The sequence below is a fragment of the Bos taurus genome, chromosome 4, assembly GCF_002263795.3.
Source record: "Bos taurus isolate L1 Dominette 01449 registration number 42190680 breed Hereford chromosome 4, ARS-UCD2.0, whole genome shotgun sequence".
In the NCBI taxonomy this organism is placed as follows: Eukaryota; Metazoa; Chordata; class Mammalia; order Artiodactyla; family Bovidae; genus Bos; species Bos taurus.
Window position 1 is genome coordinate 98659506 of NC_037331.1, and position 23314 is coordinate 98682819.

At 40.1% G+C, this 23314-nt stretch overlaps 1 protein-coding gene across 16 annotated transcripts in view; it reads left to right on the forward strand.

Moving 5' to 3' along the window:
* The window catches only part of CALD1 (caldesmon 1), a 231553-nt gene extending 209938 nt beyond the window's left edge, over window positions 1-21615 (forward strand). For 10 of the 16 annotated variants that reach the window (XM_024990452.1, XM_024990454.1, XM_024990451.2 and 7 more), the window contains 6 exons: window positions 7084-7127; window positions 7233-7311; window positions 9722-9859; window positions 10368-10463; window positions 16700-16780; window positions 19235-21615. In XM_024990452.1, coding sequence (XP_024846220.1) covers window positions 7084-7127; window positions 7233-7311; window positions 9722-9859; window positions 10368-10463; window positions 16700-16780; window positions 19235-19243 — 447 coding nt within the window. In that variant the 3' untranslated portion in view covers window positions 19244-21615. 16 annotated transcript variants of the gene reach the window in all.
* Window positions 21616-23314: the final 1699 nt, after the last annotated feature.

Genomic DNA, 23314 nt, shown 5'->3' on the forward strand with positions numbered 1-23314 from the left:
TTATTAGATCTTTGATTAAAATGACCTCTGGTGATTACCTCTGGATTTCACTGACCCACACTCTCAGTGTGCCTTATTACTTTGAGCAATTAAAAGCAGAAACATTGAAACTATAAAATAGGCAAATATATTTTAAAGGTTTAAGCTGCTTTTTCATGCTAATTTCATTATTTTTCTTTGTCATTATTAAGAGCAGGACAGCTGGGGATGGCACAGGTCAAATTTCAAAGCTGTTATCAGCAAAGGAGATGAAATGTGACTCGGATAGGCTCCCTTGCCAGGATGAGTTTGGTCTGACTACTCCCTTCAGTGGGCATAGCTCCTAATAAAGGAAGACAGAAGCGCTGCTGAGAGAATGAGCAGGAAGGAGCTGACTCAGGGCGATGATGGGCAGGTTGAGATGGAGGGACAAGAGCATAGACTCAAATATGTATTTTTGCTTATACAGTTAGCATGGTTTGAGTCCCTGGCACAGTGAAGATACTCACTGATGTAGGGAGTATGTGCTTATTGAATAAATACATGGACGAATGAATCTTTAGAGATTGGAACTTTGAGCAGTTTTTATTTTCTGTCATCCTAGCTAGGTTACAAAGCCCTGACAACAGGTAAAGGCAGTATAGAATCATAGCCAGGCTGCAGCTGGTTAATGTGTGTGTGTGTGTGTATGTCTATCAGTGTGTGTACATTTTGATCAAAAGTCAGTTATTTACACTTACACTTATTACCTGTTTCACATGGAAACCAGTATGTTTTATTCCTAGAACATTTCCTTTAGTCTTTAGGATGGTCTGGGTCCCAGTTTACCATGGTTCTGCTGCTGCTGCTGCTGCTGCTAAGTCGCTTCAGTCGTGTCCGACTCTGTGCGACCCCATAGATGGCAGCCCATTAGGCTCCTCTGTCCCCGGGATTCTCCAGGCAAGAATACTGGAGTGGTTTGCCATGGTTCTAACCCCTCCCAAATAAGCTCCTTATACTTCAATCTCATCTCAAGGGCTGCTTCAGGAGGAGTTTTCTTATTTGATATTTATAACAAATCTAATATGTGCAATGAACTATGAAGGAGGGAAGCACAAAGCAAGGTCACTGTCCATAGGGCACTCATATCATTGACCGCCTCAGGAAAACTCAAGAATTACAAGGGTAACCAAGTGCAGACTACCAGCTCAGTGAGGTCTCTGAGTGGAGCAGAAGGAGGAGAGAGAGGCTGTGTGGAGTAAGTGAGCTTCATTTATGGATCTGAAATTTTAATTTCATAAAGTCTTCCTATGTTACAAAATATTCTTTTGAGCTTTTCCAAACCATTTAACAATGTAAAATGTTCTTAGTTTATGGGTGGGTGGAGAACACAGGCAAAACTCTATTTGCATACCCCTGCTGAAGGAGAACGGAGAAGGCAATGGCACCCCACTCCAGTACTCTTGCCTGGAAAATCCCACGGATGGAGGAGCCTGGAAGGCTGCAGTTCATGGGGTCGCTAAAAGTCAGACATGACTGAGCGACTTCACTTTCACTTTTCACTTTCATGCATTGGGGAAGGAAATGGCAACCCACTCCAATGTTCTTGCCTGGAGAATCCCGGGGATGGTGGGGGTGCCTGGTGGGCTGCCGTCTATGGGGTTGCACAGAGTCGAACACGACTGAAGTGACTTAGCAGCAGCAGCAGCAGCTGAAGGAGAAAGAGCAGAAAGATGCAAACCCTGCTCACTTTAGACCATCTCTGCACAGCCACTCGGTCCCCCTCTGTCTGGGTCCATTTCTTCCTGGCTCATCGAAAATCAAAAAAAAGAAGTGTCCTCTCTCTTTCAACCTTCCTTCAATCGCCACCTGACCTAAGCTTTCCTTGAACTGTGTGTGGGAACGTGAGAAAAGTTGTAGTTATCGAGACTTCTAATTTCTACTTTGTTTTTCAAAAGAAACTGCAACCCATCCTCTTTCTTCAAACATCTCTCTACCAAGGTTCCCAACTTAGCTTCTCTAGTGTTTCCATCAACCAGACTCCAGAGTTCCCACAAAGCCATTTATCTACTTATTCTGGTAGAGAAGGACAGGAAAGCCTGGCAAGTTGCAGTCGCAGTCAGACACGACTGAGCAACTGAACAACAGTGTTCTAGTAGAGAGGCGTGTGTGAGCCATCAAAATTGACATATAAAAAAGAAACTTTCAATTTCTGTGTAACAGAAACGTGCTTTCAAGAGTAGGCAATCTAGTGTTTTTCTCCATAGTATGTGCCTTGAAGAACCTGCTATGGCTCTTGTTTTATAATTTCATTTCATGTCCTACAATTGAAATTCCTGCAACTGTTGACACTTTTGGCCCTGCAGCTTTTATAAATGGTCACAAGCTAAGATTGTCGAATGCCAGCGGGAGGAGAAACATTTGATATCTGACCACACGATATTATCCACTGGTGTATTTTGTTGATTTCTCATGACTTATGTTCCTCGTCTGAGAAGCTCAGAACCTGGTTTCTCATAGTTAAATTATGCTGGCAGTGAATGAGCTTTCTTACCTAAGACATACAAAGAATAAGTTTTAAGTAAATTAAATTTATAATTTTGTTTTTATTATTATTATTTTCATATACTCGTGGTGGAAGGAGTGTGGAGTTAAGGACAGCACCAGTTTGCTGAAATGTGTGTGATTTTCCCGTTTTATTAGGACCACACTGCCACCTCTTGGTTTATAGAAGAACCAGTTTCTCTCTTTAAACTCCTTACACAGAACAAGTAATTTACAAATTTAGTAGAAACTGTTACATTACCCAGAGTCACTAAGTGCAGACATTTGCCAGCAAAAATGCAGAAGTAGGTCCTGGCAAAATGTGATGATGAGATCAAGCTGTATTGAATACTGTAGATACAGAAGGAGACGTTAGAGTCTAAGAGCCATAATGTGAATAAATGTGACTGCCAACATTAACAAGATGATCCCCAGGTCAGAACGATGCTAGAGGTGCTACAAAGATGCTAGCGGTTCTCCATTCTTCAGTCCCACTGCTCTGCTTGCTTCTTGGTTCCCCAAATCTTTGTATGTGTGTCTGCTCTACTACAAATGTCCTTTACCCTCCAACGCACACACTCCCCACCCTCACTTTCATGAACTCATTTATAAAGCCGTGTAAACTATAAACTATAAAAATCAGCTCAAATACTAGAACATCTGAAAAGCTTTCTCCAACTCTCCCATTTTTTAATCTTTAATATGGTACCTACTAGGTTAAAGCGTCTGCCTCCAGTGCGGGAGACCCGGGTTCGATCCCTGGGTCGGGAAGATCCCCTGGAGAAGGAAATGGTAAACCACTCCAGTATTCTTGCCTTGAGAATCCCATGGACGGAGAAGCCTGGTAGGCTACTGTCCACAGGGTCGCAGAGAGTCGGACACGACTGAGCGACTTCACCTTCACCTACTGTTTAGGTTTTTAATAATTTCTAAATTTTTATTTTTTTGAAGTACAGTTGATTTGCAATGTTGTGCCAGTCTCTTCTGTATAACACAGTGACTCAGTTTTACACATATATACATTCTTTTTTAATATCTTTTCCACTATGGTTTGTCCCAGGAGACGGGATGTAGTTCCCTGTACTACAGTAGGACTTTGCTGTTTACCTACCACTGAATTTTAAAATTTTCATTTATGTGTTCTGCTAGTCTCCCCTACTGACTCCGTACAGAATTGGAGCCCTATCTTATACACCACTGGTGTTTAATTTTATATAATAGGTTTAGTTCAGTTCAGTTCAGTCGCTCAGTCATGTCTGACTCTTTGCGACCCCATGAACCGCAGCACGCCAGGCCTCCCTGTCCATCACCATCTCCCGGAGTTCACTCAAACTCACGTCCATCAAGTCTGTGATGCCATCCAGCCATCTCATCCTCTGTCGTCCCCTTCTCCTCCTGCCCCCAGTCCCTCCCAGCATCAGGGTCTTTTCCTGGTGATGAGTCAACTCTTTGCATAAGGTGGCCAAAGTACTAGAGTTTCAGCTTTAGCATCATTCCTTCCAAAGAACACCCAGGGCTGATCTTCTTCAGAATGGACTGGTTGGATCTCCTTGCAGTCCAAGGGACTCTCAAGAGTCTTCTCCAACACCACAGTTCAAAAGCATCAATTCTTCGGTGCTCAGCTTTCTTCACAGTCCAACTCTCACATCCACACATGACCACAGGAAAAACCATAGCCTTGACTAGACGGACCTTTGTTGGCAAAGTAATGTCTCTGCTTTTTCATATGCTATCTAGGTTGGTTATAACTTTCCTTCCAAGGAGTAAGCAGTGCTCACATATAATTTATTGGTTTGTTGGTTGTTTGACAGACAGGTTGTCAGGGATAAAGGTCGGATGGATAGATGAGTGAATAATATTACAAGTGCCAGTACATTATGTGGTTCTAATGTATTTTATCTCATTCAGAAAAAATTTAGCTGGGAACTTTTCCTCCAAAAATACACTTCTAAGTTCATGTTAAAATCAGAAAAATAAGGGTTTTAAACCCTTTACACCTCATAAACTCAGGGATACCGATAGCACATTTTTGCATAAAGTTTAATATTAATGAGTTAGATTTTATCTTTGTAAGAAATCATTGGAAAGGATGAAGTGCCCTCACTAACATCTATAAAAGTATTGTTCAACTGATACTAGGAGTGAAGCATGTTTTCCAAAAAGCTTAAGGTTATTTATTAATAATCTCTGAGTCCTAGGCCAACAGTCTAGAAAAAGCCACTGACATTTCGAAGATTGTAGGCGAAGGTCAGCTGCTCCAGTATTCTTGCTGTTGTTGTTCAATTGCTAAGTCGTGTCCAGTTCTTTGTGACCCCGTGGACTGCAGCACGCCAGGCTTCCCTGTCCTTTAGTGTCTCCCGGAGTTTGCTCAAACTCGTGTCCATTGAATTGGTGATACTATCCAACCATCACATCCTCTGTCGCCTCTTCTCCTCCTGCCCTCAATCTTTCCCACCATCAAGGTCTTTTCCAGTGAGTCAGCTCTTTGCATCAAGTAAACGAAGTATTGGAGCTTCAGCTTCAGCAGTCCTTCCAATGAATATTCAGGGTTGATTTCCTTTAGGATTGAGAGGTTTGACCTCCTGGCTGTCCAAAGGACTCTCAAGAGTCTTCTCCAGCACCACAATTTGAAAGCATGAATTCTTTGGTACTCAGCTTTCTCTATTGGCCAATGCTCACATCTCTACATAATTACCAGAAAAACCATCAGTTCAGTTCAGTTCAGTTGCTCAGTCGTGTCTGACTCTTTGCGACCCCTTGAACCACAGCACGCCAGGCCTCCCTGTCCATCACCAACTCCTGGAGTTCACCCAAACTCATGTCCATTGAGTTGGTGATGCCATCCAACCATCTCATCGTCTGTCGTCCCCTTCTCCTCCTGCCCTCAATCTTTCCCAGCATCAGGGTATTTTCAGATGAGTCAGCTCTTCGCATCAGATGGCCAAAGTATTGGAGTTTCAGCTTCAACATCATAGCTTTGACTATATGGACCTTTGTGAGCAAAGTGATGTCTTCACTTTTTAATATACTGTCTAGGTTTGTCATAGCTTTCCTTTTAAGGAGCAAGCATCTTTTTATTTCATGGCTGTAGTTCACCATCCACAGTGATTTTGGAGCCCAAGAAAATAAAATCTGTCACTGTTTCTACATTTTCCCCATCTATTTGCCATGAAGTAATGGGACCAGATGCCATGATCTTAGTTTTTTGAACGTTGAGTTTTAAGCCAGTTTTTTCACTCTCCTCTTTCAACCTCATCAAGAGGCTCTTTAGTTCCTGTTTGCTTTCTGCCATTAGAGTCGTATCATCTGCTTATTTGAGGTTGTTGATATGCACGATTCTACGGTAACTAAAATCCAGTAGATTCCTGAACAGGACAGAAAATGGACCTATGTGCTTTGCACATGCAGTCATATGCAAAGGTGTTACTATTTGCTGATGACAGAGGATGCATGGCAAAGGCTATTTCTAGCCTGGAGTTAGGTATCATAAGGAGTCAACAAATATTTGCTGGCTTATGAAGAACATTTGGATTTGAGTGATGCAGTTTTAGTAAAATACAATGCTTGATTTAGCAGCTTTAGTTGTAGCAAAAATTTCTAGCTTTAAAAACATGTATTAAAAAATACTAAACTATCCATCAGTATACTCATAGCAGTTTCTCTGGGCTTATTTCCTTATTTCCCACTTGGACTACTAAGGTTTTCATGAGAAGCCTCAGCCATTCCTGGTGAGCTGTGCCCCAGTTTCACTCAGCCCCACATCGGTCTTCTACGTTCAGGGCAAATTGTGGAGAAGGCAATGGCACCCCACTCCAGTACTCTTGCCTGGAAAATCCCATGGATGGAGGAGCCTAGTAGGCTGCAGTCCATGGGGTTGCTAGGAGTCGGACACGACTGAGCGACTTCACTTTCACTCTTCACTTTCATGCATTGGAGAAGGAAATGTCAACCCACTCCAGTGTTCTTGCCTGGGGAATCCCAGGGACGGGGGAGCCTGGTGGGCCGCTGTCTATGGGGTCGCACAGAGTCGGACACGACTGAAGTGACTTAGCAGTAGCAGCAGCAATAGCTATCAAAATTAGGAAACCAGGCTAAGCAGTAAGTGAATAGATCACAGTTCCTGGTTATCATTCTTATATATACAAATATCAAATCATTATGCTGTATACCTAAAACTAATGTTATATCATTTATACCTCAATAAAAAATGAAAAAAATTTAAAGTATGTCAGAAAGCAAAAGCAAAAAAAGTTAGTCTTGAAATGTGATTGTTTTGCCATTGATTTTTGTTTTTTCAGAGGCATTTTTATTCCATTCTATCTAGTCTTTGTTTCCAGAACTTCATATTTCTCTGTCTTCTGCCAATCCTACCTTCATCTCCCAGTATCACAAACCTCATTATCAAATACCTAATGTGTCATTTTCCTCCCTAGCAGAGGTGCTGTGCACAGCACCCTCTTACTCTTTGACACTCTTTGGTGCTTTTATTCCCCAGATTCAGGAAAAATAATAGTATGGACTGAGAAACCCTCTTTATAAGCTGAAAATATTAACTGGTTTTGTTTTTTTTCCAATTCCTAGATAGAAGAGCGAGCAGAATTTTTGAATAAGTCTGTGCAGAAAAGGTAAATATGGTTGATTGTTGAATTGAGAATTATCAACCATTCGATGTAATGGGAAAGTTCTCTCATATTTTTATGCATGTCTGTGTGTGTTTATTTACTTAACAGTGGTGTCAAATCAACTCATCAAGCAGCAGTAGTCTCCAAGATTGACAGCAGACTGGAGCAATACACCAGTGCAATTGAGGTGAGAGACGTCCTCGATGTTAGGAAACTGAAGTGAAAGTGTTAGTCACTCTGTCGTGTCTGACTCTATGCGAACCCACAGACTGTAGCCTCAGTGTTATGGTCAAACAGAAATCAACTCTGATTGTATAAACAATCAGAGAAACACTTAGGACAATAATCAAGTCCAGTAGTGTTAGAATGTTAATGATGCTTTATTATTTTGAACTAGTTATAGAGAAAGCAATAATAAAGATAAATTATAGAAAAGTTTTAAATAAATTTTTATTTACTACTTTCCACCTGAGTGTTCTTTAATGAAGGTGTAATTATTTTTAATGAATTTGTTACTTAACTGTATTATTTATATGTTCACAAGTATATCTTCAATATTCTTAATTCCTTATAAAAGGTGTTCCCATATATAGTTTAAACAGGTCCTTTACAACCATGACTAGTCCTTCTTTGTCTATAAGAACTTTTATTATCAAATAAATTAGTAGTATAAATTAATATAAAGATGATAGCCAGCTGGAATTTAATAGTCAATTTCAAATTGATTGTTTTATATTTGAAGGATCATAGTTTTATGCCTCTGTCTAATCCAGCTTTCTTTCCCCACCGCCAGTTGACCTAGGAGTTCTACTCTATTTGGAAATGTATATTTCCAAGTACCAAAGCACTAAGAGGGTAGGGTGCCATTGATCAGGATGCAATACTGATTTTTTTTTCTCCTTTGTGTAGACTTTAGTTTCAGTTGTCTGCTATGATGTAACTGGATCAGTTCAATTTGATTAGATCCTGTCCTTTGTACTGCAGAGTGGAGATGCCTATAAAATAGTTTGTAATGAAGAGAGGGAATAAGAAAGCGTTCTGGGTGGTTTACCAAGTGAATAATCAAGTCCTAACATTCACGAGGAGATTTTCAGAAGATTAAATGGCCACTAAAATATAAGACAAATAAGACAAATTGCAAATAGTTTTTTTCTGTGGTTGAATTGGTCATAACTCTAACAGGGTTAATGAAGCCAAGACTATGGCTTCAGCCTTTACATAGTCCAGCAGTGGGGCCACTCACCCTGGCTGCTCACCTTGGTGACACATGCCACAGGCCCCAAAGCAGGACCAGGAGAGAAACTGCATGATTTAGGGTGTGTGCATCACTACTGCTGGAAAAGTATCTTGGATGCACATCTTTCTTTTTTACACCCATTCATTCCTCCTTCCAGTATATTCTCCATGCAGTGGTCTCTCAGTCTTTCTCGATGTTTTGGCATATCCCTATCTTTGTTTCTTGGCATATACTGTTAGCTCTGCATGAAACGGTGTTTGTGCTTTCCTTCACCAACCTCTTTGAAGTCTTCCATTAGATCTGGGTTTAAATGTCTCGTCCGCAAAGTGGCCTACTTTTGCCCCCCTTAACTAAGTGTGTCGGAGAAGGCAATGGCACCCCACTCCAGTACTTTTGCCTGGAAAATCCCGTGGACGGAGGAGCCTGATGGGCTGCAGTCCATGGGGTTGCTAGAGTCGGACACAACTGAGTGACTTCACATTCACTTTTCACTTTCATGCATTGGAGAAGGAAATGGCAACCCACTCCAGTGTTCTTGCCTGGAGAATCCCAGGGACAGGGGAGTCTGGTGGGCTGCCGTCTCTGGGGTCGCACAGAGTCGGACACAACTGAAGCGACTTAGCAGCAGCAACTAAGTGCGTGCTCAGTTGCACAGTCTTGTCTGACTCTTTCCAACCCTTTGGACTGTAGCCTGCCAGACTCCCCTGTTCATGGGATTTTTCTGGCAAGAATACAGGAGTGTGTTGCTGTGCCCTCCTCCAGGGGATCTGACCAACCCTGGGATCAAACCCATGTTTCCTGCATCTCCTGCAGCGCAGGTGGATTCTTTACCACTTGAGCCACCTGGGAAGCCCCCTAAACTAAGTACCACTGTCCTGTTCTGTGGTCTCTTGGCATGCTTTCAGCTCCACACTCATCTTTCATAGTACTTATTGCAAGGTGAAATAATACTGAATAACTAGTTACCATCTGTCCTACTAATGTCAGTCCAGTGGGGCTTACAGAGCAGACTCTTGAGTGCCACCATGTCCCCAGAGCCTAACACAGTGCCTGGCACACAGCAGGCACTCAAGAAGTGTCTGTTGAAGAAATGAAGTAGCATATCACTATAACAATAAGTGGCGGGGGGAGATGCTAATGAAAAGCATATTTCAATTTGAAAAGATCCTCTGAAGTAGATACAATGGTTTATTCGGAAATAGAGATGTTATCAAAATGTATGGAAATTATGAGTCACTTTTGGTGAAGGTGTTTACCCAATGAATTTGTTGAGTGATAACGTTGAGGCAGACAGGTTTACTATAGTTTTATGAGAACAAACTTATCAGCACCAATCCTAAAAATAATTCACATACTTCAGGGAACAAAAGCTGCAAAACCTACAAAGCCAGCAGCCTCGGACCTTCCTGTTCCTGCCGAAGGTGTCCGCAACATCAAGAGCATGTGGGAGAAAGGCAATGTGTTCTCATCCCCCACTGCTTCGGGCACACCAAACAAGGTGAGCAAGGGTTGCTGTCTTTTCATTCTGGAGGTTGGATCCCCGCCACCCGCCCCCACCCCCCCGCCTTTTTTCCCCCTTTTTTTTTCTTTTAGGAATTACATAGTTAATTACAAAAGCAGTGAAGAAAGTATAATTCTTACTTTTTTTTGCAATGACCACAAAAGCAAGGTCAGAAAGAGTGTGTTCCTGAGGTTCATATACTATGGTATGTGATTGTATACTGAGGTTGTATACTATGCCCTGGCCAGAGGCCTCTAAATACAATGCCCGGAGTTCATCACTAACCTTGGGATTGGCAGGGGAGGGGAAGTGCAGGGGGAAGAAAACCAGATATCATACGCTTTCAATATCAAGTTCAAGGTTCATTTTCCTTAAAATAGTTCGTATAATGATCAGCAATTGATTGGTGCTGTATGAAATAATACTGAATAGTATTTTGAGGTTGCTTTGAATTTCCAGGTAGTTTTTTTTTTTCCCTTTAACATTGGATGCTTGACCTTTACAGGAAACCGCCGGCTTGAAGGTGGGGGTCTCCAGCCGCATCAACGAATGGCTAACCAAAACGCCCGAGGGAAGCAAGTCGCCTGCTCCCAAGCCTTCTGTAAGTAGCTCCAGGTTTTTCTGAATGTCTTTGATAGCTCAGCTTCCAGCAACAGAAGAAAACAGGCTGTTGGGAGTTTTGTCTGGGAAAAACAGGGCCCCTGTTCTTGGCTGCGACTGCTGAGTAACAAACAAGGAGGGGCTAAGATGAGAGAGAGCAGTCCCGAGCAGCTGCACTGTCATTTACCCAGAAGGTAGAACGAAACGGTCATCACCTCTCCTCCCGGATCGCGGAGGCAGTTCAGATTTGCCCTCTTAACTATCTGTGTGTTTAGTTTCTATTCTATGAGTTAAGCTAGGAATTTGAAAATGTCAAATGATCTCGGCCATTTCTGTGTCAAGAGCACCCCTAGACTTAGAATGTTATGCTGGCTATCGAACTCACATTTTCTAATTTGCCTAATTTCTGTAACTTAACACAAAAATACAGTGATTAGGTAGTTGTTGAAATAATTGCTGTAATTTCCTTGTCAACACCTCCAAAGAAAAGCCATTTAAAACAAAACAACAGTAAGACTAGAAACTATAAAACCTGGTTATGAATGTTATTTTTGGAAATTTAAAATCTTCTTATTAAGCATGGCTTTCTTACTAAAAATATTCTCTTAACCTTTTCATTGAATGTATATGGTAGTTGCCTTGCATTTATCATTATAATCAAAAGACTTATGAAGCTCCCTACTGTACACTGGTGAGCTTTCTCTGTTCAGTTGGCTTTTATAGCTTTGTTGGTGCCCAAGGTAGCAAAAGACTCTGCTGTCACAACTACCCCATTCCAGAGGCAGAAGAAAAGCTTCCCAAACTCTAGGTCTCTGCACCATTGAGCATTTAATTGCACCCATTGGCTCCATGTTTAATCTCCAAAGTCACTAGAGTTTATCACCTTTCCAACTGAAAAAAGAAAAAATGGAAATATTTCCATACTCTTCTTGGGTACAATTCCTTATAATCAATTAATATTCAGCCTGAGATTCTTTACCTAAAGGCCTCACAGAGATATAAAACTAATGTGAACCTAGTTTACAACTGGAAAGTTAATATATTGAAAAGAAATCTTTTTCCTGCTCCCAATAGATATAGATTCTTTGTGACTGTGGACTGTAGCCCCTGAGACTACTCTGTCCATGGGATTTTTCCGGCAAGAATACTGGAGTAGGTTGCCATTTCCTCCTCCAGAGGATATTCCTGACTCAGGGATCGAACCCACATCTCCTGTGTCTTCTGCATTGCTGGCAGATTTCCTTGCCCTCTGGGCCATCAGGGAAGTCCTCAGATATACGAAAGGAAGCCTATAAAAGGAGATAGTAGGGCTTTCTGGGTGGCCCTAGTGGTGAAGAACCCGCCTACCAATGTAGGAGACTTAAGAGACACAGGTTCAATCCCTGGCTCGGGAAGATTCCCTGAAGGAGGCATGGCAACCCACTCCAGTATTCTTGCCTGGAAATCCCATGGGCAGGAATCTGGCAGGCTACAGTCCACGGGGTCAAAAAGAGTCAGACATGACTGAAGTGACTTAGCACACACAAGGCAAGGGATGATACCCTCAAGGTAAGTGATCTTTAGTGCCTCAAGTTTCCCTAGCACCCAAGGTGATATAAAGAATGGAAATTATTTTTTAATGGCAGGTAATATAAAGTTTTATGGTTCGAGACCAGTGTTTATCAACCTCATTGAATTATCCCTTTGAAAACCTAATGAAATCTAAGGACCCTCTCCCCTAAAACATTGCATATAATACAAGTTCAGCAAGTTTGTGGACCCATTTAAGACTTCTCAGGATAGCAAGATAAGAAGAAAGAGGTGTATGTTTTTCTTCTTTCTTCTTGGGTGAATATGGCACGTTGCTAAAGGAGGTGGTCAGTTTTTTACATGTATTTGCAACCTTGTTTCATTTCAGTCCCAGATTATACTCATATATTTGGTCAAGGACCTGACCCATACTCTTTTATCAACACTTTAACTGATAAGCCTATCATCTATTTCATCCTAATGGGAGTGTTAAAAAGATTCAATTCAGTTAGTATTACAATAGGTATAGCTGAGTCAAGGTTTCCACAAAAATCCCCATTTTCTGGGAATTATTGATGACCTCCTAAAAATGGCAGGACAAACAGGCATTACAGGGAAATTACAAAATCATTGCCTGCTTTATCTAATATTTAATAAGTAATTTGCTAGACTGTCTACTAGGGCAGGGTCCCCAACCCCCAGACTACAGACCAGTAGTGGTCTGTGGCCTGTTAGGAACTGAGTCACACACAGCAGGAGGTGAGTGGCAGGAGAGCAAGTGAAGGTTCATCTTTATTTACAGCTGTTTTCCGTCACTTGCATTACCGCCTGATTCTGCATTTTGCTGAATTGTATAATTATTTCATTATATTTCACAGTGTAATATAATAATAGAAATAAAGTACACAATAAATGTAACACATTTGAATCATCTTGAAACCATTCTCCCCTACCCCTGGTCCATGGAAAAATTGTCTTCCTTGAAACGGGTCCGTCATGCCAAAAAGGTTGGCAACTACTATAATACTGTGTAGAGAAGAAAAGGAAAGAAGAATGTGGCAATTAGTATACATCAGAATGATCTCTTTTTCCCCATGTCCCATTGGATTTTGTAGACTAGTGTGGCTTCCTTGATAAAGGCCAGGTCGAAAGATAATGATACATAATTGATGTTATAGATAAAAGGCCAGCTTGAGTATTCTTAATAAGCAACTTTGAGCTTTGTGCACATTCCAAGTGTAGTAGACCAGCAACATGTCATTCAGGAAGAGAAATAACTTGGAGTTCAACAAGGCAGGATTGTGAACCACAGACAATAAGGATTCAACAGAAAGGAAATGAAAATGTCCAAACTACTGGGAAGAGCCGGAAGGGTCCTGTAGATATGAGTACATGAAACTTATCAGACAAAAGGTTAAATCCAGGAAGGCGGCTTAGAAAGTCAGGTCAAGAAAGGCTGTTTAGGTCTTATCCAGGGTTTTTCACTCTGGTGGCCTGCAGCTAAGATCTGTGTAGACCAGGCCATCATGCTTTATTTTCCCTTTTAAAATTATAATTCAAACACATTTTTGAGGTGTGGAGGTATGCACTCTTTAATTTGTCGATTCCCTCTTTTTCAAAATTTAAAATTTTCTTCCACCAGCCACTTTCGGCTTTTGTGTTTCTAACCTGTCTCTTCATGAAAGGCATGTGAGTTTGACAGCCTGGGGATTCTGGTCAGGCCGACGCTGAGCTCAGGATGTTAGAAGATTACCTAAGGACAACAGTAGAGAGGAGGCTCCCAAAGCCACCCTTCTAATTGGGGGCCATAAGTGATTTATTCTTAGCCCTTGGTTTCTATTCCTTGGCATATGTGTGTGGAGGGGAAAGCCAGGGTTGTGTTTCCAGATGTGTGGCACGTGGCCATTAAGGAAAAATCAGAGAGAAGTTTTCTCACCAAAATAGTGCTCACCCAGTGAAACCTCAAGAAGTAAAAGAGATTCGTGTTCAGTTCTAAACTTCACCTAAGATAAAAACCATCCTCTGCTGCTAGCTATGAATTAATTTTCATGTAATTAAAAGTGCTCAGAAGCTTGTCAAATCAATATTACTTGGGGTTTCTAAAAATCAGTAACTTATTTAAACACTGATCTATACCTGATTCTTTGCTGGGACATCTATTGCTATTTGTGGGTAGAATTTACAGGACTTCAGTGTCACTGTGTAAAATTCTGAATATGTCTGTTGTACCTGGTTTGTCTGTTCTTTGTGTCTAAACTACATGTTATATACAGCAATTAAAATGCTAATTTATCTTTCTTTTTGTTTAAAAAAAACACCAACTTTGTCCTTCTCAGCTGAATTCTCTTCTTCATTCTTTGATCTCTGGTTGACTGGAAGTCTGCTTTCCTGCCTTCATTTTTCCCTGTTCTTCTGGAGTGGGTCTTTCTCTAAAATGTAGTAGGCCAGTCAGGTAATTTCATTTATATTTCCCATTTGATTTAAAATGCCAGTTTGCTACTTGGATGTTAATATTTTCTTTAAATGGACTCTCTAAACTCTTTAAGTGACCTCAAAAGATTCATAGGCAGGATTTAAGAGAGATACAATTCATTTTCCTCAGTAGAAGAGTATTCACATTAAAAAAAAAAGTATTTGTCTTATATAAATCAAATAAATAAAGTAGTAATAGCCACTTTCCAGAGCTACCATTAGCATGTTCCTGATTATAGTCTCCAAATTTTTTAAACAGTCTTCCAGACAATTTGGCAGCTTCTGCCTACATGGAAATATACAGTGGAACTTTTCAAAAACAACCTGATTTGTTGCTTACTGGTTCCAAGTTAAATAGGTGTAACTCTCTAACAGAATATCAGGAATCCACATCACAGTGAAAATCCAGAAATTTATTAATAATAAGATTAAGGTAAATCTGAACTGCTTCACATGATACTATTAACCAGTGCATCTTCAACGTTACAATCTCAATAGTTATCTATGAAAAAACATATGTCCGCTTAGACTGGTGTCCATGGATAAATGCAATTGCTGTTAGCTTTGCCTTCTAATGAGAAAAGGGTTTGCCAAAATAAACATTACTATTTCAGTAAAACACATTTATTTTCCAGAAACTGCCTTTGCCAAGGACTAATATAAGCAAATGTTAGAAGAAAAGTAAATGGAAACAGAAATTTGGATCCTTGTCTAAGCCAGATTCATTATGAGGTAGTAAATAAAAAATCCAAGATATATAGCTGTTATCGTATTTTAGTGTTTTCTTCCCAAGATTTTCACGGGTTCTTGCATATGTCATCAACCTGTCAGTTTCTCTTATGGGTACAGTTTGTAGTAAATGTTTACTTTCATGGGGCCGGCTTCTCCTGATACACTTCTGAATTACCACTTGCTTCTCAGAAAACATAAAATTATTTTAGTCTGAGAAAAGTGTAATTACAAAAGTGTCCTAGATTGGGCTGCCCTAAAATAGTGGTTCCTGTGCAAGTAGGGTACTTGGGACGTGAAGAAAACACTATAGGAAGTGAGGCGGGAAAAGAAAACAGCCAATTAAGAATGTTTATTAAGCAACTCACTACGTGAGCTTTTAAACGTAACCCCACTGGGAAAAACCTAGAAGCCATCACAAAACACATGCTTCTAGTTACCCTACCTGAGGCGTGAGCGAGTCTAAGAAATAGTCTCGCACCAAATCTCATGGATGAGTGATTGAAGACTGCTCTTAGGGATGACTCTGAACATCCAGGTTGCCCCCTGGGTGGGCAAAGTGGGCACCTGTAGCCTGAGGAAGTCCTCAGGCGAAGAGATGCAGGGTTGGCCATTGGAAGTCCAGCTGATATGCATTAGTCTTAAGGGCTGGGGGCCGTGAGGCCAAAAAGAAAGCTAATTGGCAAGGGATGAAGTGTTTATCCAATCCCCTGAAAATTATTTATTTATTTTAGGTATTTTTTAATTTTTAAACTTTTTATTTTATGTTGGAGTATGCCAAAAAATTGGGCTTCCCTGATAGCTCAGTAGATAAAGAATCCACCTGCAATACAGGAGACCCTGGTTCGGTTCCTGGGTCAGGAAGATCCCCTGGAGAAGTGATTGGCTACCCACTCCAGTATTGTTGACTTCTCTTGTGGCTCAGCTGGTAAAGAATCCACCTGCACTGCGGGAGACCTGGGTTCGATCTCTGGGTTGGGAAGATCCCCTGGAGAAGGGAAAGGCTGCTGCTGCTAAGTCGCTTCAGTCGTGTCCGACTCTGTGTGACCCCGTAGACGGAAGCCCGCCAGGCTCCCCCGTCCCTGGGATTCCCACTCCAGTATTCTGGCCTAGAGAATTCCATGGACTCCATGGGGTTGCAAAGAGTTGGACACGACTGAGCAACTTTCACTTTCATACCAAAAATTATTTAAAACCTATGTGCTATTCACTTCTAAGGACATAGAAAGTTAAAAATAGGCTATCTCATTTTAAATATGCTTATATTCCAATTTTACAGGTCAATAAACAGTAAGTCCTCAGTGAATAACGGGACCTCAGTGCTGGATAGTTTGAGCCCATTCTCGTGTCACAACATAGGTCAGGGTCTATATAAAATCAAACAATGGTTAGCAATCCTTTTGATTCAAACCATTTCACATCACTCGGATAAAGTGTGTTACACAAATAAACAACATGTGATTTATTTAGACCTGGCCAGAACATACAAAGAGCCACATATTAATTTTTCTGCTTTCTGTTCATTAGGATTTGAGGCCAGGAGATGTATCTGGCAAGAGGAACCTCTGGGAAAAGCAATCTGTGGACAAGGTCACTTCCCCCACTAAGGTAATCTACTGGGAGATTTGTTTTTCATGGGTTCATTTCCTACTGTATCCTGCAGTGTGAGGTCCCAGGGTCAAATGAGAAATAGCACTGATCCACAGTCTTGCCTGAGTAACCATCAGTTTCTAAAGACCTGTATATGGTACAGTGAAGGGCAGTGTCATGGAGCCTTCAGCGTGGTAGGTTTGTCAGTTACACAAGGTAAATAGTCCAGATCCGTGAGATGGTTCCCAGACTTTCCAGAAACATCGTAGTAAAAGGGGTGTTGATCTATACCATGAAACTCTTTCTAAGATATTCTAAGTCCAGGTTTGAAGATCAGAATTTTCAGATTGCCCAGGGAAGAAACTTCTCTCTCCCTACAGGGTAGTTTGAAAGCTGCTTTCTGGAGCCATTCTAAGGGGTCGCATTGCCAGCAGCCTAGGACTCAAGGCTGATATGACAAAAAATTAAAATAACATTCAAAAGTTAGCAAAATTTGCTACTCTATGAAAACTAGTGGCTAAGGATGTTTGGATTTGTCTTTTTTTTCTTCTTCTGCTTATTCTTCATAAAGGGGACTCTGGACAATACCTAAATGATGCATAAACTAAAAACAGGACCCCTTGTTGTAGCATTTTATTTCAAGTAATAATTCCAGTCTTCTCTTTTGGTAGAGAGAAAATTGAAAAAAGAAAAATCAGGGAGTAACAGTTAGTAAAATTAGGCTAGTCTGCTTATGGCCAGGGTAGAACTCCATACACAGAAGCACTTTTTAAGCAACTTAGGACTGAAGAACATCTCAAAAGCATCTGAAGAATCACTGCAATTCACAAAAGGGAAAGAATTGCTTCCTCTTTCCTACTTCTGTGTGCTAAAGTCTGGGCTGTTAAGTCTGAGTGTGTTATTCCATCTTCTCTATTAGTTCTCAGTTGTTACATTCTTGTAATAAAATCCACTGGGCCAGCCTCTCTACTTAAATGACTTTTAAATAAGCTTTCTAAATAATCGCTAATATATTAAAAGTATCAGTAATAATTATCACCATTACAAATCGCTAACATGTAATGAACATACACTATATACAAGAAACTGTTCTACCTTCTCAACCTACCTTATCTTATTTGACCCTCCAGTCACCATTATTTATTTTATTTTTCAGTCACCATTATTATTATTAGCCCCATTTAGATCTGAGGAAAATGAGGCACAGAGAGTTAAGTAACTTTCTCAAAGTCACACAGCAAACAAGGAGCAAAGCCTGGATTAAACTCAGGCAGTCAGATCTGAGCCTGCATTCTTAACTATTATACATGATGGGGTTTTTATGAGAATTGCATACTCAATAGAAAATATAACATTCTGAGTTTCTTACACAGTTTTCTCCTGGTGGAAGGGAAAGGAGTCATTTTTCAGTTGTTCTTTAAAAAAAAAAAAAAGAAGAAGTTTTGTTGGCCTAAGCCATTATGACCCTTCTAGGAAAGATCTTTCATAAATGACAGTCCAAATGTTTATATAGTCTCCTGAGTAGGAGATAGCTGTCCATAGGCCATCATCACAAGTTTAATAGATCCCCTCTGGACAGCATTCCTCTGAGGCAGTGTTCTAGAAAGTAAAGATACGGTCTGGGATGGTCAGACTCAGACAGCACCACTCACATACAATACAACACAAATGGTACTCCCTGAAATTGTGCAACATTGTGATAAAGGGTAAGACTTCACACATACCAGCCCCTCCTCTTTGATCTATACCATGAACCTCTTTCTACAGTAATAATAATAACATAACCAGCAGTCCCAGAGCTGAGTTTATGAGGTAGCAAAGTAGACAGCTCCTTTGGGCCAAAATGTCAAACTCACTAGTATCATGTCATGCAGTAATTCCTTTGAAATGAAACTATCTATTTGAAATTGCGGATTCACAACAACTCAACATTCATGAATACTTCAGCAAAGACTTTTATCAGCTAGCAGAAGAAAAGAAATGGTGTACAATGAGACCATGGATCAGACATGTTTCTAGGGTAGGGGTGTATGAATAGGAAGTAGGAAATGAAAAAACCGGAGAGAACTGAAGATAAGCCTAGTCCGCTTTACCATCATGCCTTGATGTGGCCTAGACTAAGCCATTCAGTCATGCATGCCTATCTTGGGATGCATATCATAGAGTCCTGGCCCTTATAGTAGTTAAAAAAAAAACAACAACAAACCTCTTTGACCCTGAATGCCATGAGCAAGGCTCCAGATCAAGATATGAAAAAGGGAATATAAAGAAGAAAAAAAGAGGAAAGTGAAAAAAACAACAGAGGAAAGGATAGACTGAAAGAACAGGAGCATATTTAAATGAAATGCCAACAATAGTCCTCCCTTTCATAAACATTTATTCCTGCCATATTATGATTCTTTTTTTTTATTCTGACACAAAATGTCTAGCTGAAACACCATGGCCTGCCTATTTAAAGCTTTCTTCTCTTAGCAGGTTTGAGACAGTTCAAGAAAGAACCCAAAGTAGCCGCTCAAGATGCTGGACCAGCTCAGTTGAAGAGGGCTAATTTGCTCTGTTTTATATTTATGTTGATTTACTAAATTGGGTTCATTTCCTTTTGTTTTGTTTTTCATTATCCCAGTAAACCCATGTATATTATCACTATATTTAATAATCACAGTCTAGAAATGTTCATGGTAAAAGTACTGCCTTTGCACAGGAGCCTGTTTCTAAAGAAACCCATGCTGTGAAATAGAGACTTTTCTACTGATCATCCTAACTCTGTGTCTGAACAGTGATACCAGCCACATTGAAAGTCAACAAAAGGAGATCCGAGTTGGAAATTGCCTGAGGAATGTGCAGTATCCAGAAAAATGAAACCTAGTGGTTTAAAAACAAAACAGAAGTCATGTCATTTCTGCACTTTAGAATAAAGCATGGAAGAAATTATCTTATAGGCAATTGTAACACTTTGTGAAAGTAACCCACTTCAGATTTGAGATACTGCAATGTTTCTCTTCAAAATAGAAAGATGTACGGTTAAGGTATTACTTTTTTCATGTTGATGAATATCTAAATTGGGTTATGATGTTAGCTGACAGTGGTACTGATTTCTTTAGGTTGGTTGCTTTGTGGATTTCTTTGGTAGTGATAGTAAACCACATTTTAGATGACCCTGATCATGTATGTATGTGCATACATGTACACAAACACACTAATGGTAGAAAGCTTTTTTATGTGCTAGGCTATTATATTTAGCAGTATGTCCCTGTAACTAGCCAATATCACTGCTTTTTAAAAACTAAAAATCACAATATTATATTAATATTTCATATTTGCCAATAGCAACATGGCAGAATAGGTATCGATATGTTTCCAATGCTGGATAACCTATAAGAAAGAGAGATTCAAAGTGTCAAAATGCATTGACATTTTCTATAAAACATAGTACTTAGTTTATAATTAAGAGCAATCTTGAAGTCCAGTGTGAATTGTACCAAATCTACCAAACTTAAAGCTTGCTCAGAACTTCACTCTTAAGAATCAAGTTCACAATAGATTGGCTTAAATGCTATCTGAGTTCTCTTCCTTCTCTGAAAATTAAAGACAAGAATCTTAGTGACAAAATTGTACAGCTTAGAATTCCATAAATAAGTGTACTAAGACCAACTTTGACTAATCTCTGGAAGCAGAAAAGTAAGCAAAAGCCACTATTTAGGAGTCATGACCTACTTACATCTTTAACATCTTTTTAGTTAAACTTTTCTACCTTTATTAGTCATTGGTACTTGCCATAAGTTGATAATGTGCTGAGCTTTCAAAAAATATATATGTAATTTTCATTAGTTTTACCTTTTTCCCCAAGAGTCTGTCAACTCATCATTTGTACACACACAATCCGGATATCAGATCTTCTTTTAGCTCATATGCATTCATCTATTCTTCACAATAAATAAGAGTACTCCAGTGTCTTGGCAATATGTTCTAGCATAGAGCTATACGTATAGTGTAGTTCTATAAACCTATACCTCATGACTTACCAAAGTTATCTTAGTATCAATTCCTACCATAATGAGGGAGCCTCCCAAATGACCCTTTTCTAATCCACAATGTTCCCTGGGGGAGCTTGCCAGGGTAGGGCTGGCATGAGGAGTGACTAGCGCCTTCCAGAGGCTCTTTTCCTCGAAAATCAATATAGAGTTGTTGACTCCTCTAGCTTTTAGCACACCTAGGCCAAAGAAAGTAAAGCCAGCAATATTGCACAAGTCACCCACCCATGACAGAGTAGACATGAGTCTATGATAAGATGAACTAGAATTCACATGCAGTGCCTGAGTTAGCACTGACTCCCACGACTGGAGTGAAATGGATCAAAGTTTGAATTATGGCCTATATCGAGATAAAGTTTCTTTGTTGTACTTTTGAATAAGAGCTTCTCCTGATCACTGTTATATATTTTTTTCTAGAAAGTCTAAAATTAAGAAGAGAATATATCGATTGATCCTGACTTTTATTCCAGTATTTGGATGGAATAACTTTTAGGGTAGATTTTTGTTTGGTTTGAATTTAATTTTTTGAAAAAGAAACTCCTCGTTTACTTGTTTCATTACAATTCTCTTTGTTATCTTTTTAAGAGATAAACCTGCAAGGTGACTAGCATGTTCTGTGAATCTGCCATTCCTGAAAATTTTATAAACACAATATTTTTCACTGATAATTGATCGCTGCAATAAATATATATTGTGAAAATGCATCCACAATAAATGGAATTCCTCCAAATGTCTTTGCCTCACTTGTTTTATGTACTATATTAATTAAAAGAGTTCTGTCTGATGTAATAAAGATGATGGCATAGCAAAATGTGTATTTCAGATTGAGTCTTGGATTCATTTTTTAAGTAAGAAAGCTATTTCATATTATTAGATACTTCTTATTACAAGCAGTTTTTCAACAGAACATTAAGAATCGCTCTGACTGGGACAACTGATCAAACATATATGGAAAGTTTGAAAAGAGGGATTAAAAACTTTTTCTTAAAAAAAAATTATCAAATATTCCTTTCTCCTCCTCTCATTCCCCATGTTGTCACAAGTCATTGCTCTTGCTCCTGCGGTGGCAGTATTGTTTTCTAAAAGGCAGTGTCTTTTATAGTAGAAATACCCATTTAATATATACTGCTATACTGCTAAGTCACTTCAGTCGTGTCCGACTCTGTGCGACCCCACAGACGGCAGCCCATCAGGCTCCCCCGTCCCTGGGATTCTCCAGGCAAGAACACTGGAGTGGGTTGCCATTTCCTTCTCCAATGCATGAAAGTGAAAAGTGAAAGTCAAGTCGCTCAGTCAGGTCCGACCCTCAGCGACCCCATGGACTGCAGCCCACCAGGCTCCTCCGTCCATAGGATTTTCCAGGCAAGAGTACTGGAATTGGGTGCCATTGCCTTCTCCAGGGGGCTTCCCTGGCGGCTCAGAGGTTAAAGCATCTACCTCCAATGAGGAAGACCCGGGATCGATCCCTGGGTTGGGAAGATCCCCTGGAGAAGGAAATGGTAACCCACTCCAGTATTCTTGCCTGGAGAATCCCATGGACGGAGAAGCCTGGTAGGCTACAGTCCACGGAGTCGAAAAGAGTCGGACACGACTGAGCGACTTCACTTTCACTTTCAATATATACTATTTGTCTATAAAATACTATTTGCAAGACACTAGTGATTATATTTAAATCCAAAGGTATTTTTTCATAGCAGTTTTATATATTTAAGTAGCACTACTTGAAATCTGAGGCTCGTCTTACAAAGGTTTTATTTATTTACTTGTATTATTTTGACTGTGCTGGGTCTTCATTGCTGTGTGCGAACTTTCTGCAGTTGTGGCATTCAGGCCTCTCATTGCAGAGCAGGGACTCTAGCACACGAGGGCTCAGTTCCCATCATGGTATATGGGATCTTAGTTTCCCCCACCAGGGATTGAACCTGTGTCCCCAGCATTGGAAGGTGGGTTCTTAACCACTGCACTACCAGGGAAGTCCCCTCATAAAGGTTTTAAATTGTGAGTCCAGAGGCTCTGAACAGCCCCCTCAGCCCTGTTCATAAGACTGATAAAGAGTTAGCAAACTACTGTACCTTAAAAACATTAGTACTTTTGACATTTCCATCCTCATAAGGACTCTAAGTTTAGACAATAAGATACTTATCATCAAAGTCTATCACAAAATTAAGCAATGAAAAGCATACAGCCTGTAGTACTAGTACCAAACTGATAGGATTAGGGATGGGTCAAAGTTAGTCCTACAATGTGCATATTCAGGGTTTGAGCTCAAAGATGTTACGGTCTTGTGTGTGATGTAGAAACAGGTCTGTATTAGGGAGTTTTTTCTACTCTTGCTTGCATGTGTGTTCCAAGTAGAAAGATGGATAAGATCTCATGACCCTAAACACATCTTCTTCCACAGAATAAGGAGATGGCCTAATAAGGTCTTGATTTGAGTGCTGTGTCTATTTGTGTTTAAGCTTATTAATCATGTTGTCCAAACATTCTATATCCTTACTAATGTTTTGTTCCTTTCTTCTAG